The 15,267-nt window shown below is 40.3% G+C and overlaps 2 protein-coding genes and 1 pseudogene across 2 annotated transcripts; 1 reads left to right on the top strand and 2 right to left on the bottom strand.

Annotated features, from left to right (window-relative positions):
- Window positions 1-711: 711 nt before the first annotated feature.
- LOC148720377 (uncharacterized) lies at window positions 712-1,338 on the bottom strand. The gene has a single exon (XM_088737614.1). The coding sequence runs from the start codon at window positions 1,336-1,338 to the stop codon at window positions 712-714; it is 627 nt and encodes a 208-aa protein (XP_088593740.1).
- Window positions 1,339-1,558: 220 nt separating this feature from the next.
- On the bottom strand, window positions 1,559-2,044 carry LOC148720376 (uncharacterized). Its single transcript, XM_088737613.1, has one exon. It carries the CDS (start codon window positions 2,042-2,044, stop codon window positions 1,559-1,561), a length of 486 nt encoding a protein of 161 aa, XP_088593739.1.
- Window positions 2,045-8,854: 6,810 nt separating this feature from the next.
- Window positions 8,855-9,551, top strand: LOC148720375 (uncharacterized; annotated as a pseudogene).
- The last annotated feature ends 5,716 nt before the right edge of the window (window positions 9,552-15,267 follow it).

Raw genomic sequence — 15,267 nt, 5'->3', positions numbered from 1 at the left:
AGGAGCAGCTATTGAAAACGCGCGATCTCCCATTGTCTTCTTCGTTCTTAGCTGAGGTCTTTCTAACAATATACCATTATTACGTATGATGGACGATCCTCGCAGTAGATAGCGCTATTTGAGCAATAGCGAAATTCAGACCTGAAAAAAATCAGGCCTGTACGGGACTCGAACCACTGACCTCTGCGATACTAGTGCAGCGCTCTAACCAATTGAGCTAACAAGCCAACTGAGAGCAGGCCGTTAAGTTGATTCGTAATGAACCCGTGAAAGTGATAAATGAGATAGAATAAATATATGAAAATCATATATTTTGAACTGCGGTATTTGATACGTATGATGGACGATCCTCGCAGTAGATAGCGCTATTTGAGCAATAGCGAAATTCAGACCTGAAAAAAATCACTTTCACGGGTTCATTACGAATCAACTTAACGGCCTGCTCTCAGTTGGCTTGTTAGCTCAATTGGTTAGAGCGCTGCACTAGTATCGCAGAGGTCAGTGGTTCGAGTCCCGTACAGGCCTGATTTTTTTCAGGTCTGAATTTCGCTATTGCTCAAATAGCGCTATCTACTGCGAGGATCGTCCATCATACGTATCAAATACCGCAGTTCAAAATATATGATTTTCATATATTTATTCTATCTCAATATACCATTATTGTTACGGCGTAGTTGATGATGTGAGTCCGACAAGACAGAGACTAGATCCTTAAGATAGCTGGGCCAACACCGTGAGGTACTTAAATGCGACAAGAAGAAGCTTAAAATCTACACGCAAGCGCACTGGTAACCGATGGAGTTCTCTCAGCAAAGGAGTAATGTGACAATACTTAGGTGCGCAGTAAACTAATTGAACACTGGCATTCATAACTCTTTGAAGTTTCTTAATTTGATACTCAGGAGCACCGTACAATAAACCATTGCAGTAATCAAGCCTGCTTGTGATAAACGCGTGAACAAGCCTCTCGGTAGACTCACGAGACAGATACTTCCTAATGTGCTGGATACTGTACAGATAATAAAACGCGCTAGCGCAAGCCTTAGTCACATGAGTCGACATGTCCAGATGAGAATCGAACCAGGTGCCCAAATTACGCACTGAAGAGACGGGCGATACCTCAGCTTGGCCAATCTTGATCTCGTCAACGGACGCCTTCGATAACTGTCTTTCTGTGCCAATGATCAAGAACTCAGATTTGTCGTCGTTTAGCATCAACTTATCGTCTCTCATCCATGCGCGAACATCGCGAATACATTTTTCAATCGCAATCACAGCATCAGCCTCACTGGTCTTATCAACAGAATTAAACAATACGGATGGCAGATGAGATTTCATAATGTCAAACAGTGAACTCACGTAGATGGTAAATAAGAGGGGGCCCAAACAAGAACCTTGTTGGACACTGCAAGTCAAATTAAATTTATCAGATAGCGTTCCGTTAACAGAGACCTGCCGCGTTCTTCCCGCCAAATAAGATTTAAACCATAATAAAGCCTTAGCCCGAAGGCCAAGCTTGGACTGCAGCCTGTGCAGAAAAATACCGTGATCTTCGGTATCAAACGCAGCGCTTAGGTAACATGTCAAGCAATGTGACGTGACCTTTGTCCATATTTAGCAAAAGATCGTTTTTAACTTTTAATAACGCCGTCTCAGGGCTGTGATTCTGCCGATATGCGCTTTGGAGAACAGGAAATAAGTTGTTGGCTGTCATATGATCTTGTAATTGGATAGTCATGGACTTTTCCGTAATCTTTGATGTAGCCTGCAAGTTGCTCATCAGTCGAAAATTTTTGTTAATAGGCTTGAGTCCTGCTTTCTTAAGCAAAGGGTGAACTAAAGTATTCTTCCAGTCCTCTGCAAAGGCGCCAGACTCAAGAGACAAGTTAACAATTTTCCTAATAACAGGGAGCAGTTCATCCAAACAGTAGGTCAGAATAGACGATGGTAGAGGATCAAGGGCACACGACTTTGCACATGAGGCAGCAATTCTCCGTACACTCTCCTCAGAAAGTGGAGAAAATTCAGAAAACTCATTACACATTGAAGCAGATGTGGCAAACGAAGTTGCGCCACTGGCATCCGCATCCAGCTCAGACAGAATGGCCGTGATTCTGTGAACATACTACTTACCCATCTCATTTGCCAGCCTACGAGCATCCGTGTGAGGCGGCAGAGCCCTGTCTACATGAAAGTTCAAAAGGCGTTTACTGGCCCGAAAAAGCCTTCCCTGGTCAGAACTGTTCTCATCGATATATTGTTTTTAATAGGCCCGTCTAGACTCATTCATGGCATGCAATACAAAATTTCGTTTGGCTTTAAATACAGCGAGATCCGAATTAAGCCTACCAGCCCGCCATTTCCTTTCAGCACTCCGTCGTTCACGTCTCGCCTTCACTATTTCATCATTAAACCATGGAGGACGTGACTGAGACTTCAGGTGGCGAGCCCGAACTGGCGCATGTTTGTCCAATACTGATCTTGGAGTATTATTGTAACATTCCACAAGTTCATCAAGAGTATTAGTAGGAGGGTCACGACATAAGCTGGAATTACGAATATCTTCCAAAAACTGTTGCTTGTTAATTGCTTTGAGTTTCCGGAAATAAGCGTGGGTGACTTTAGAGGCAGATACAGCTGTCCTAAGATCACAGAGGACAACGGCATGATCTGAGACATATCACTCTATCTCTCGTTCTTTCGCTATTATGACATCAAACTGACGGGTGATGAGTAAATCAAGGGTGTGACCATGAATGTGAGTGGGTCGTTTTACATGTTGTTGCAAGCCCATTGAATCCAAGAGATCTCTAAACTGTATGGCATCCATATATGGATATCGCAAGATATCCAGGTGTATTATATTTTAAATCACTGAATAAGGTATATATACATAATCTGGTAACGTGGATTTTGGATTGTTCGGTACCCATCAAGTCAGGCCATAGTTAGTTTTGGAAAAAAGAAAGGCCCCAATACTGAACAAAAGTCCTAAAGCCCCCCACAAATTTGTCAAGCCTGTCTCGATCATACAAGAGAAATATAGTCGTTCGTAAATATTAACCTCCGATAAGCTCTGGGGAACTTGTGTTCATCAAATTCTCAATGCTTTTTCGTATTATGGCAACGTTTTTGTCATCTTGTATTTTGTAAAGTTTAAATGGAAATATGTTTTTAAGAATTTAGTTTTTTGGAACAAGTTTAGCATTTACTGGAATAAAACCTGATGAGTGGTTTGGACCAAGTTTAACATTTCTTAGAATAAAAACCTGATGAGCTGGTTTCAGTTTCTGCTTACCTCATTTTAGATCTTATTTATTCACAAAGAACAATTCACGTTCCAACAATGGTGGGAATAGCGAGAAATACCCAAATAACGTACCCACAGCGTTTGACTGAAATCCTGCATGATATGGTGCTTGATTTTGGGCCTCTTGGACTTAACTTTAAGTGGGGAGGGGTGGTGTTGACGTATCCCTTATAGACTATATATGTATGGTGCATTACGGGGATGGTCTGTGTGAAAGGGTACCCCTTTATTCAGATTACAAGGTGCGAGGTTTAACAAGCCTAGCTGCCAGAAGGAAACTTTCCAGCTCAAGAAAGAGCGAATGATGTAGTTGCGATTGGTTTGAATTCTTTTTGTGTCTGGTGGAGAGGATGGAACAGTCTAAAGTTTATTTTAACTGAAAAAATTTAAAAATTTCCAAACCAAAACAGATAATATAAAATGAAAAACACTTGTTTAACTTTTTAGCGCTTGAAAAACAAATTAATACAATTCAATATGATTAATTAATATAATTATAATAATGCGGCAGTTAAGTATGCTATCTCCCTTAGTCCTTGACTACACGTTTCTATAGGACGTTGAAATGTTACGCGATCTTTTAGACTCATTCTCGTCAAATATGGGAATAAAGCTCTCCTTGTTGGTTTATTTGTTTTCTTTACTGTTTCGCCTTACTGATAATTCTTATTCAAAATTCCTGACGAGTGCTGAGAGAATCGTACCCAGTCTCATTTATTGTTGTAATGGTTGGATAACAAAACAAAACTGGTGGTGCGATGATTTCGTAACATTAATAGCAGTCCAGTAATCTGCAGGATTGTAAGAGTAAAATTGTAGTTAGGAAAAAACGCTTTTGAATCAGGATTATGTCACTAGGAACATAGAAACTTTGACGGGGGAGAGCTGATCTGAGTTTTTACAGTTAAAAAAAACAAAAAAAAAACAGCCTAAACTCCCATTTGTCAATGAAAAGCTCAGCTTTCGCCACTTTCGCCACATGAACAAATCAAAGGTTCGGAATGTTACTTACAAACCAGTTACCAGCATATCAAACGGAACTTTGCCCGCGGCGGTAAATCAACAAAAATCTGTTATTCAAAATATTGAGGCAACAAACAAATGTAAATCTAGTGCTGCTCGACATCGATATAACCTATGCTGTGAAAGGGTGCGACAGGTTTTATTTTATGGTCACGAGGTCGTTCGCAACTTTTTCCTTAAGGGTTGTATCACTGATATACGGCGCGATCGACATTCGCAATCAAGCTTAAGCGGAAATAGATTGAAAACTGTCGATGGAAGCTTAGACGGGGTTAAATAAAGCCACATCGGTTTTATATGACACATAAAGTGAAATTGGATAACTTAGAGTACCATATTCATTCTTCGTCGTCATCATGGTCATCATGTTTGCTTGAGTTGAGACTAACTGTTGCTGGGGCTGTTAAATGACGTGCTGGGGGTGGATGATATTGGTTTCGCGGAGGTGCAAAGCTTGGGTAAGGCGGAGGAGTCTGATTGACTGATTGAAACCTTGAGGGCGCGGACTGTAACCTGGAGGAGGCTGGAGGAGGCTGGTTGTAATTTATCGGCGGAGGAGGATGTACTTGCTGCCTCGTCATCATGCGTATCTGAGTTGAGACGAACTGTTGTTGCGGCTGTTGGGTGACAACCACAGTACCAAGCTCTCACAATGCACAGAAGCGATTGCGTGACTTCCGGGTTAATTTCCCATCGTGTGAACTAGCCATTTTTAACACAAAATCTAGTCGCAAGGGCTAAAACTTAGTCCTAGCGACTAGTCCCACAAATTTAAACTGGTTTGAATTTTTGGGACAAATCCCTGCGACTTGTTTTTCAAAACGCTTCGTGAGAACTGATCGTGGGAGCAGTCTCGGCGACCAAACTTTACCACAATGCACAGAAGCGATTGCGTGACTTCCGGGTTAATTTCTATGATGTTTCCTCTCTGGGGTTAAACCAGTTTTGAAATAATTTACGAGTACTAGAAAATCTTATCGAATTTTCGCCCCTTTTTGGTTACTGTATTCGCCACATCTGATCGGTAACAAAACGATATTTTTCGCTTTTATCCGAACTGAATCAGAAACAAGCCAAGCACTAAATCATTTCGCGAAAAAATCCGCAGTTTGTACTGAGCTGATTTATTTTAATGCTACATTGCTATTTTAATTATTATGGTTTCTTAAGAAAGCTGCAGAGTGAAGGAATGATACCGTTTTCCCCCAGTTTTTGCTACTTTCCTGTACAATTGGTCCCCGAGTGTAAACACTGCTAGGGACTAGTCCCTGCGACCAGTCTCCTCGTGTAAACTTTTCAGGGGACTAGTAGTAGGGACTAGTCGCAGGGACTAGTTTCCTCGTGTGTGCCGACCTTTTAATCTAAAATAATTTCCGCATCTGCCAATATGATGAATATTTCCGCCAAATACAAGATCATTTCACACTAGTGCAAGAGATTTTACAGCATTGCATCCGCTGATTAATGTCATCAAGTTTCAACCATACAACCACCTGGTTGGTCTCGATATATCCCGTCAGTTTAGTTTCAAGCAAACAGCTCAAAATACAATTTCTCACTAAATAGCTCAGTAAAAGTTGGGACTTACAAACCAGTCACCAGCATATCAAACGGAACTTTGCTCGCGGCGGTGGATTGACAAAAATTTAATAATAAAAAAAATTGAAGCAACAAACAAATGTGAATCTAGTACTGCTCGACTTCTATATAGCTTAATAATTTGGATATATCAACAAAGTTGAAATGGTAAATTGGCCACCGTAACGATTACAAAAGCTGAAGTTTCGAGCGTTAGCCCTTCCTCATTCGCTCCGACGAAGGGCTAACGCTCGAAACGTCAGCTTTTCTAATCGTTACGGTGGCCAATTTACCATTTCAATTTTGTTGATATATCCAAATTATTTCGTTACTCCCACCGACGCAGCCCCAAACCGTTTCTTTCGAAACTATCAGCCTCTATTCTATATAGCTTACGCTATAAAAAGATCTGCTAAAGATCCGATCAGCTAAAAGTAGAATACAAAATGGTAACAAAAATCTCCCGGAAGAGGAAGAAAATTACTCACTTCTATAAATGAGGTATTACCTGAAATAAAGTAAAAACAACCGAGCCGTAATAATACAAGTTTTTAGCCTTTGTCATCCATTAACGAGATTATCAATGTAACTACTTTATGTCAGGATCGAGATTTGTTATCTCAAAGGAAACAGATTGAAAACTGGCGATAGAGGCATAGACGGGATTGACTACAGCCAGATCTGAATGGTATGACATTTAAAAAGAAAAAAAACTACATTTTTAAGAAATACAGTTAATAATCGTTTTGGAATATTGTTGCTAATAAATGGTTGAACTCATCTATCTCCGACAAAAATCATTTCCACGTTTCTTTCAACGATGAATGCGAAATGGATATTAGATTTGCAAATATACAGCGTGCAGATCAATCCAGAATTGTTGAGTTCAGACAACTTATTCCAACTATCCTTCGTTTTGAAATCATAAAAGCACACGCAACGTTTAATGACTTGAATACGTTTACAACTATGTTAAATGGAGAGCAAAACGGAGGGTTACTTAATTATTTCACTGAAACAGTGATCTGTTTAGGGAAGTTACCTGGCAGGTTACTTTCGTTGGGACTCGTTCGTTTGTTAAGCGTTAACAACAGCCGGCATAGGCGCCGCTTAAGCCTGTCCTGGCGGTGAAGAATATTGGTTTGGTGGCGGTGGATAGCTAGGGAAGGCAGAGGAGGCTGAGTGTAACCAGACGGAGAAGCCTGGTTGTGGTTCACCGGCGAAGGAGGATGTACTTGCTGCGTCGTCGCCATGTGTGTCGAGTCCATTTCTTGTTGCAGCTGTTGGCTGGTGACGACGGGGGCGTGATAGCTGCGGTACGGACATCAAGCGCAGAAGAGGCAGGATACCATGGAGATGATGATGGCAAATAAGATAATTGTGCTAATATAACACCGCCTGCAATAGCACCGCCAATCCAACCACAGAGCGACAAACACCCTCCCCCACAACAATCTTCTCAGTCCAATGTCACACTGATGATCTTACGCACAGGTACAAGAATACAAACTGATGCATTTGCCATTACAGCATTGCTCGTCATTGTCACATTCGGAGTTTTCCTAACACTCAGAAAAATATACTTTCTACTGATGCATTCAGTATTACAGTATTGCTCGTCACTATCAAAATCGGAGTCGTCCGAACACTCAGAAAAAGAAGACGAACCCCTGATGCATTTGTTATCACAGCATTGCCTTTAATTTTCATCTGTTATGACAACATTGCCTTTAATTTTCATAGTGGCTATTCGCGAATGAAGCTAAAAAATCAGATATTACATAAATTGGCAATGTTTACATCTAATGTTCTCAACAACAAACGTTTCAGACAAATGCGAATTGCAAGATATTGAAAGAACGTTATCTTCTGAGCAATATCCTGACGAGAAATCTCGCCTTTAGCTTTAATTAAAAAAAAAAACTGATCAACCTTCAGGGAGGACCACTCTACGTTACTACAAACATGTACCTTAAATCGTGTGCATATCATCCAGATTCTGAGTACTGTACTTTCTTTCATGGGAATTTGAGTAATCCGAAATCCTCTGACGATACACCGTTATGCTTGTCTGTCATTTGAATCATGTTAATGCGGGCTGATCCAATTTATGCAAGATCTGATTTTTAAGCTTCGTTCGCGAATTGCCACTATGAAAAGTAAAGACCGGCCCACAGAGATTTTTACATATTTAAAAACTAGAATATTATAACCAACTAAGTGCGTAGTCTCGGTTCCAGAATCGGAGCACTTTTAGAGAAATTTAGACAGACGTTTTCCTTGTTTTACCCTACAGCAAAAATGACCTAAATGGTACCAAGATAAATAATATATTGGCGTGTTTACATTCACTCCCAGCTTGAGATAGAGAAATAAACATTTAGCACTTTTTTGCGATGATTTTTTATAAAAATTAGGCCGTCGGCCTCAAACAAGCAGCTGTTGTTACCACGACAACAAGAGTGCTGCAACCTTTAATAGGGCATTTTTGTACATCCCCCTTGAGTGCCTAGCTGCATGCAAAATTTGAAGGGGGTTGAAAATTTTCATTTCCCAGGATGTTTGATTCTCACAGAGACTCGTTCTTAATGTCTATTTCATCAAGTTTCATAGAAGAAAAGCGAACACGACGATGGGCTAACGCTCAAAACCTCAGCTTTGAAACTCTTTACAGTGAGCAACTTACATTATCCACAGGTTGATAAAGCCTAATTAAAGGTAATTAAAGGCATGCTAGAATTAATACTTAAAACCCGGCAAGATGTAGTACAAATGTTTTCACATGATAGGTCTCGAAATACCTGGTCAGGTCAGTTTTATGCAAACAGCCCCAACGGCAATTTCTTAATGGTGTGTCAGACTTTCGCGACCTTTACATGAACAAAGCAAAAATTCGGAATATTCGATGTAAAATTCTCTTGCGAACCGGTCACCGGCACTTCAAAAACGGGAAGCGATGTGAATTAGGGGCTTGTAAAGCTCATGGGCGGACTACTCCAGGATAAACTACAAGAGGACAAAGTCTAAACCAGAATTGAGAAATATCCACGACCCGGGAATGTCAATGGATTGAGGACACCTAGAGTGAACCCACTTATCTGGAACCAAATCCCAGCGCAAGTGCGTACAAGCGACTCGAAATCGCAAAAGTCGCAGAAGGCACTTGTTGCCTCCGTTGTCACTATGATCAAAGCTACCAATTTACTGATCGAACAAGAAGATGAAGCCACAGCGAAGGACAAATAAGTTGTGTCAACGTTGACAGATGCCATAACATTGGCCATGCAATGCTTCCATGATATAAATTCGCCGAGGCGCCAGGTGATGAAGAAAGACCTACATCGCGACTAGTCGGCCCTCTGTAATTCTACCACAGTCCCTTCTACGTCAGAGTACTTGTTTTGGGATTTATCCAAACTAACAAAGGATATCTCTGACGCAAATAACTAGCATGGAAAGTCTGGCCACACTTCCAAGCGCGAGGGTACAACAGGAAATACAGCTCGATTTCCCAGCGCAGCCAGTAGCATGAAGGTAATCGGCGATTCCAGCCCTATCAGCGGCCAAGGAATGATTGTTTATCCCAAGGCCGTCCCCACGATCAAAATTCAAGAAAGAAGGGGAAACGAAACAAAATTAATTCCGATCTTGCCCACAACACAGGTATGTTGTCAGCTGAGCTTTCGAACTGCCACCAAATTGTCAGCGCCTTGTCGGAATGGCATACCATAACTTCAGACCCAAAAATATTAGAATATGTCAAGGGAGTGAAAATATAATTCACATCAGGGTTAATGCCAGAACAAGACAATGTGTGGTCAAGCGTGTTTAATCGCATACAATTGCAACATGCCATTGTGAACAATGAAATTGAAGCCCTTTTTAGTAAAGGAATTATTAAACGCTCCAGTCATGAACCAGGAGAATTTATCTCCCCCATCTTTCTCCGTCCTAAGCTTGATGGCACTTACGGATGATCCTTAATTTGCAGGATTTCAATGAATTTGTTCAGTACCATCATTTTAAAATGGATACCTTAGAAACTGCAGTAAAAATGACGAAGCCTGGCTGCTTCATGGCATCGATCGACCTGAAAGATGCGTATTATACGATACCCATTTATCATGCCCCGCCAAAAATATCTAAAATTTATATTCAACGGTACACTTTACCAGTATACGTGCATGGCAAATGGACTCAGCTGTGTACCACGGCTTTCACGAAACTGCCTAAGCCAGTTTATGCGACACTGAACAACCTAGGGTGTCTGAGCCTAGGCTACATTGATGCCTCCTACTTACAGGGTGATACATCAACTGAGTGCCTTGGGAATGTTAAAGTCACGGATTCGATGTTTAAGAAAGTAGGGTTCACTTACATCCTACAAAGTCAGTTATAATCCCTACTCAACGACTTGTGTTTCTGGGGTTTGTCCTGGACGCCAATGATATGACGGTGACTCCTACTGAAATCGAAATCCAGAAAATAGTCTCAGCCTGTAAATGTTTGCTAACAAAATACAACCCGACAGTAACAGAGGCTGCGGAAGTCATAGGGCTTATAGTATCCAATTTCCCCGGATGGGCCCAATATGGGCCACTAAATCACCATTCACTGGAGTCTGATAAAACCCAAGCGCTGAAAATAAATAAAGGGAATTACAAAACCCATATGCAACTAATCAGTAGTTCCATAGCTGAGCTAGAATGGTGGATTGAAAATATGCCTACTGTACGACGGGATACTACTGTATGCCCTAAGCCCAGCGCGGTTATACAAACAGATGTTTCAAAAAGGGGTTGGGGGGCAGCCCTTGGCAATCAAGAGATAGGTGGAAGGTGGATAGATGCTGAAGCCACCAACCACATCAATATTCTGAAACTGCAGGCTGCATTCTTTGCTCTTAAGGTTTTTTGCAAAAATACTAGAAACACTCATGTACAGTTACAGATTGACAACACAACGGCTGTTGCATACATCACCAACATGGGTGGTACCAAGTCACCCCAACTGAATAATTTAGCCAAAGAAATTTGGAACTGGTGTATAAACAAGAATATTTGGGTTTCGGCAGTACACATAGCTGGGAAACTTAATACAAGTGCTGACAATAAGTCTCGTAACTTTTCAGACAAGCATGAGTGGTCACTTAGCAAAGAGTGCTTTCAAGAAATAATCTCAGTGTTTCCTGAGCTAGACATTGACCTGTTTGCCAGTATGCTTAATGCCCAATTAGATGTTTATTGCTCATGGAAACCAGACCCAGAATGCACTTATGAGTAGTTGCAAATACCCCAAATCTCGGACAAAATGATTTTGTCCAAGAAATTTTTTAAACATTTTCAAAATCTTCGAAAAAATCTAATGCCGATTCCAATCCATTTTGGAATGACAATCAAATTTTCACATAATTTAGTCAAACGTTTGGTTATGCATAAATAAAATAAATACTGACTAAATAAGGGGAGCACGAGGGGTTTGCCCCTTGTAGGAGACTTCGAGAGATTGCACTTCGCGCTTGCGCGGGGTGTGCGGGATAATTTCTCGAAGTCTCCCCTCTCGTTTAACACATTTAAAAAAAAATGATCTAAAAAAATTATTAAATACAAATAAAAATATTTGTATTTAATAAAATGGTTGATATGAAATCGAAAAAAGATGAAATAATCAATGAAATAATGAATGGTGAGATATCACCACCCTCTCGCAAGACCTCGTCATCTCGTGTAATAAAGCTTTACAATTGGGGAGTGTATGAGAGTAATCTCTCTCGCAAGACCTCGTCACCTCGTGTAAAAAAGCTTTACAATTGGGATGTGCATGAGAGTAAACCTTCCAGTGTAATAATGGTTTACCCTGGTAGACCCCCTCGCAATGTAATAAAGGTTTACCCAACATAAAATGATTTAAAGAAATAGAAAAAATAGAAAAAATTATTAAAAACGAGAAAGCAAAAATGACAAATACCGAAGACACAAAGTTATACACACAGTTAACAACCGTTGATGGTTACAATCCCAAAGAACGTATGATCTTTTCCAAACCCATTTCGGGAGAAATTCCGGACAGCAAACCAAAAATCGAGTTCAAGAGAATCAACATTTCTACTCTCAATGAAGACGGGACAGAAGGTGAACTCATTCTTCCCACAGAACGTCTGTATTCATTTGGTATTTCAGAAAATACGAGCCAAGAGACCGGCAAAGTCACTGGTTACACATTTCTTCTGTGCTTGTGGAACCGCGATGGAGCCACGGAAGAAGAGAAGATTTGGACCGAGACTTTCAATAGCATTGTCGATTGTTGCATAGATCACTTGATTGAAAATCGCGAAGAAATCGACATGTTTGAGCTGGAACGCAGTGATCTGACAAAGTCTAAAGGTGGTTTAAATCCTCTCTATTGGAAAATGGAAAAGGTCTTAAATGAAAAGACAGGAAAGATTGTTCAACAAAAAGACCCCGATCGCGGCCCGACCTTGTATGCAAAACTGATTTACTCAAAAAAGACAAACAAGTTTCGCACGCAGTTTTACGATCTAAATGATGAACCGATAGAAGCAGACACGTTGATGGGAAAATACTGTCATGCAAAATGTGCAATAAAGATTGAGTCCATTTTTATTGGTGCTCGTATTTCACTGCAGGTCAAACTGTACGAGGCTGTTGTAGAACCCGCTAAAACGGGAATGAAACGTCTTTTGCCTCGTCCAAATGCCGAATCTGTGGTATTAGAGTCTGAATACGCAACAGCTGCAGATCTTTTGTAATGAAAATCTTATACTAAATAGTATAAGATGAAAAAAAAAACTTGGTTACACACGCAGAGTAATAAAGGTTTACCCTAACATATCAAACCTTTTTTTAACATAATCTCTGTATTTTTTGTGATATGATGCATGCGCCAAGTTTGGCACCAAATCATTGATCAACGATTCATACTTTTCAATCCATTCCAAATCACTCATACACCACTTTCCATTCTCTCTCATCGAATGATTCAAGTGTGTCAATATCGAATTGTTCGCAGACAAAGCGATGTTGAGTTTTTCGATTTTCAAATCATATTTTTTAAAATCCTTATACTTTTTTACAATCGTCATTGGAACAAGTGCAATCAAAGCTAGCAAAGGATTCACAGTGATAGATGTCGGTACAGCCGCACCAACACCAAGAATCACACCGGCAACATCGAGTGCAATTCCTTTCTTTTTGAACAACCCCTTCACATACTTCATAACAAAATCGAGTCTGTAAAAACGATCATGCAAAGATTGCAGCAATGACAATGTCTGTTTGTCAATGGTGTAATCAATATGATTAGATGCTTGTACAATTTTTGACGTGTAAACCACTTCCGTGTAGTCCATTTTTATATTTCACAAGAAAAATATAAAAATTAATCAATCCTGCTTCACAATCATCAGATGGCTAAAACCCAATCCATCGAGTAGAGTATTGCTGTCATCTGTCTCCATACTCAGCGATGTGTTCGCTTGGAAATACAACAAAACGGTATTAGCCGTATTAACCCATGTTTTTCCATCATGTGTGTTGGGCAGCGGCATCAATATGCCGTTTGCCGTTCTCACGAACGAATTGCTCAAGATAAATCTGAGATGTCGTTCATGTTTAGATCTGACACCATCAATGTATGTAATCAAATACATACCGGCGTTGTTGATTATGAGTTTTGTGTTGTCTGAACTGTTCACTGTGAAATCAGCGTTATCACTCTGTGAAACGTTTGTGGTATGACCTGATGTTCCATTTACGTAAAAACTTACCTGTGATTTATTGTTATGTGCACAGTTTCCTCGATACCAAATCTTTTTTGTTGCATTTGTCAACGCCGTCTTTGTCGCTTTTGAATCGATATTTGTCTGTAAAGATGTTTGAATATCATCAACGTACTTTTTCGTTACCGCTGAAGAGGCGACAGTCGGTTGCTTTGCGAGAGTAAGCGCAGAATTTATACGAACTCCACCACTCAAAAAGCTGTACCAACTTGTCCAAACAGATTTCGGTATGTTGTTGTGATAACCTTTTGATCCATAGACTATCACCCAGATGGGAAGTTTCTGGTCGTATGACTGACCAGATTTGTTTTTGATCACCACGTCAAACATCAAATAATTAGGTGTTGCATTACTCCATTTCGTCATGTGAATCAAGGCGACGATGTGATTATCAAATCGATTGCTACGCTGAGTGGAGATTGTTTCAACACTGCTGGTTGCCGTCAATGTCACACTGCTTGGATCGACTTTATTCGATATCCAACAGAGCTCACAGACGACAGTGTATTCTGCCTTATCCGCTGAATACATATTTACACCAAAACGTGATGAATAATAACCCTTGGAAGTGTCGAGACTTAAATCAAACGGTTTTGTTCTGGGATTAGTGGGGTACAAAACAACCTTATCTGTGATCGGTTTTCCTATTATATCATCTTCATCACTAAACTGACCGTTTTTGCTCATGATGTAAGAAAGGTTGTTAGTCAGCTTGGCCGGTGTTAAGTTGTGAGCCAATCGATCTTCGACAAACTTTTTGTTCACAAGATCGCTATCAGCCGAAGGTGTATGACTAGAAGTGACTTTGTTGGAACCCATTGCAAGGTTTCCTGTCATTGTATCACCTGATTTATTTATCTTTCTTTGAACTATAATATACAAATTCGTAACAGTTGTATCTACATATTTTTTGCTCACAGCTTCGTCATTATCTGCAAAACTATCTGGAAGATTTATTATCTTTCTCTTTCGTGCATCAAGAAGCTGTTTGTCGTTTATATTTTTAAAGCTTGGTACTGTCTTTTTCACATTGTCAACGTATTGTTGATTTGCATTGGAGAGAGTGGTAATATTGAGTAGACCCTTTAGATGCTTCTTCATTGCACCCGATTCATATCGAGAGATGAGTGTGTTTGAATTTTCATAAGTAAACTGCTGAGCGGTGGTCATACCCAGATAGTTCTCTCTCTTTGAATTGATAACATCGTTGCCGTTCATATCGAGATTGGCCGTCATCTTTTGAGTGCCATCCAATAGCAAAACGGATGATGTATCTGCTTTACCACTTAGTCCATTCAACACAGTTGATGAATCGGCCTTTTTCGCCAATTCGGTGTTGAGTTTATTCTCATTTACAGCAGCAGTGCCGTTGAGCGGTTGATCGCTTAGACCCGTAACCTGTCGATCTGATCCATGTGTACTTGTAAAAGTTATCGCCTTCTTCAAATCTGAAAGATCGATGTTACTGCCTGATCCTTGCAGCCCTCTTGGCCCTCTTGGCCCTTGCGATCCTGTATCACCTTTATCACCTTTATCGCCTTTATCACCTTTATCTCCC

Source organism: Stylophora pistillata, chromosome 11 (genome assembly GCF_964205215.1).
Source record: "Stylophora pistillata chromosome 11, jaStyPist1.2, whole genome shotgun sequence".
NCBI classification, from domain to species: domain Eukaryota; kingdom Metazoa; phylum Cnidaria; class Anthozoa; order Scleractinia; family Pocilloporidae; genus Stylophora; species Stylophora pistillata.
This window is presented reverse-complemented; position numbering and strand designations above follow the sequence as displayed.

What these genes read in the sequence shown, in the direction of transcription:
- LOC148720377 (XM_088737614.1), bottom strand. Translation starts at nt 1,338, where the DNA reads ATGAAATCTCATCTGCCATCCGTATTGTTTAATTCTGTTGATAAGACC.
- LOC148720376 (XM_088737613.1), bottom strand. Translation starts at nt 2,044, where the DNA reads ATGTGTAATGAGTTTTCTGAATTTTCTCCACTTTCTGAGGAGAGTGTA.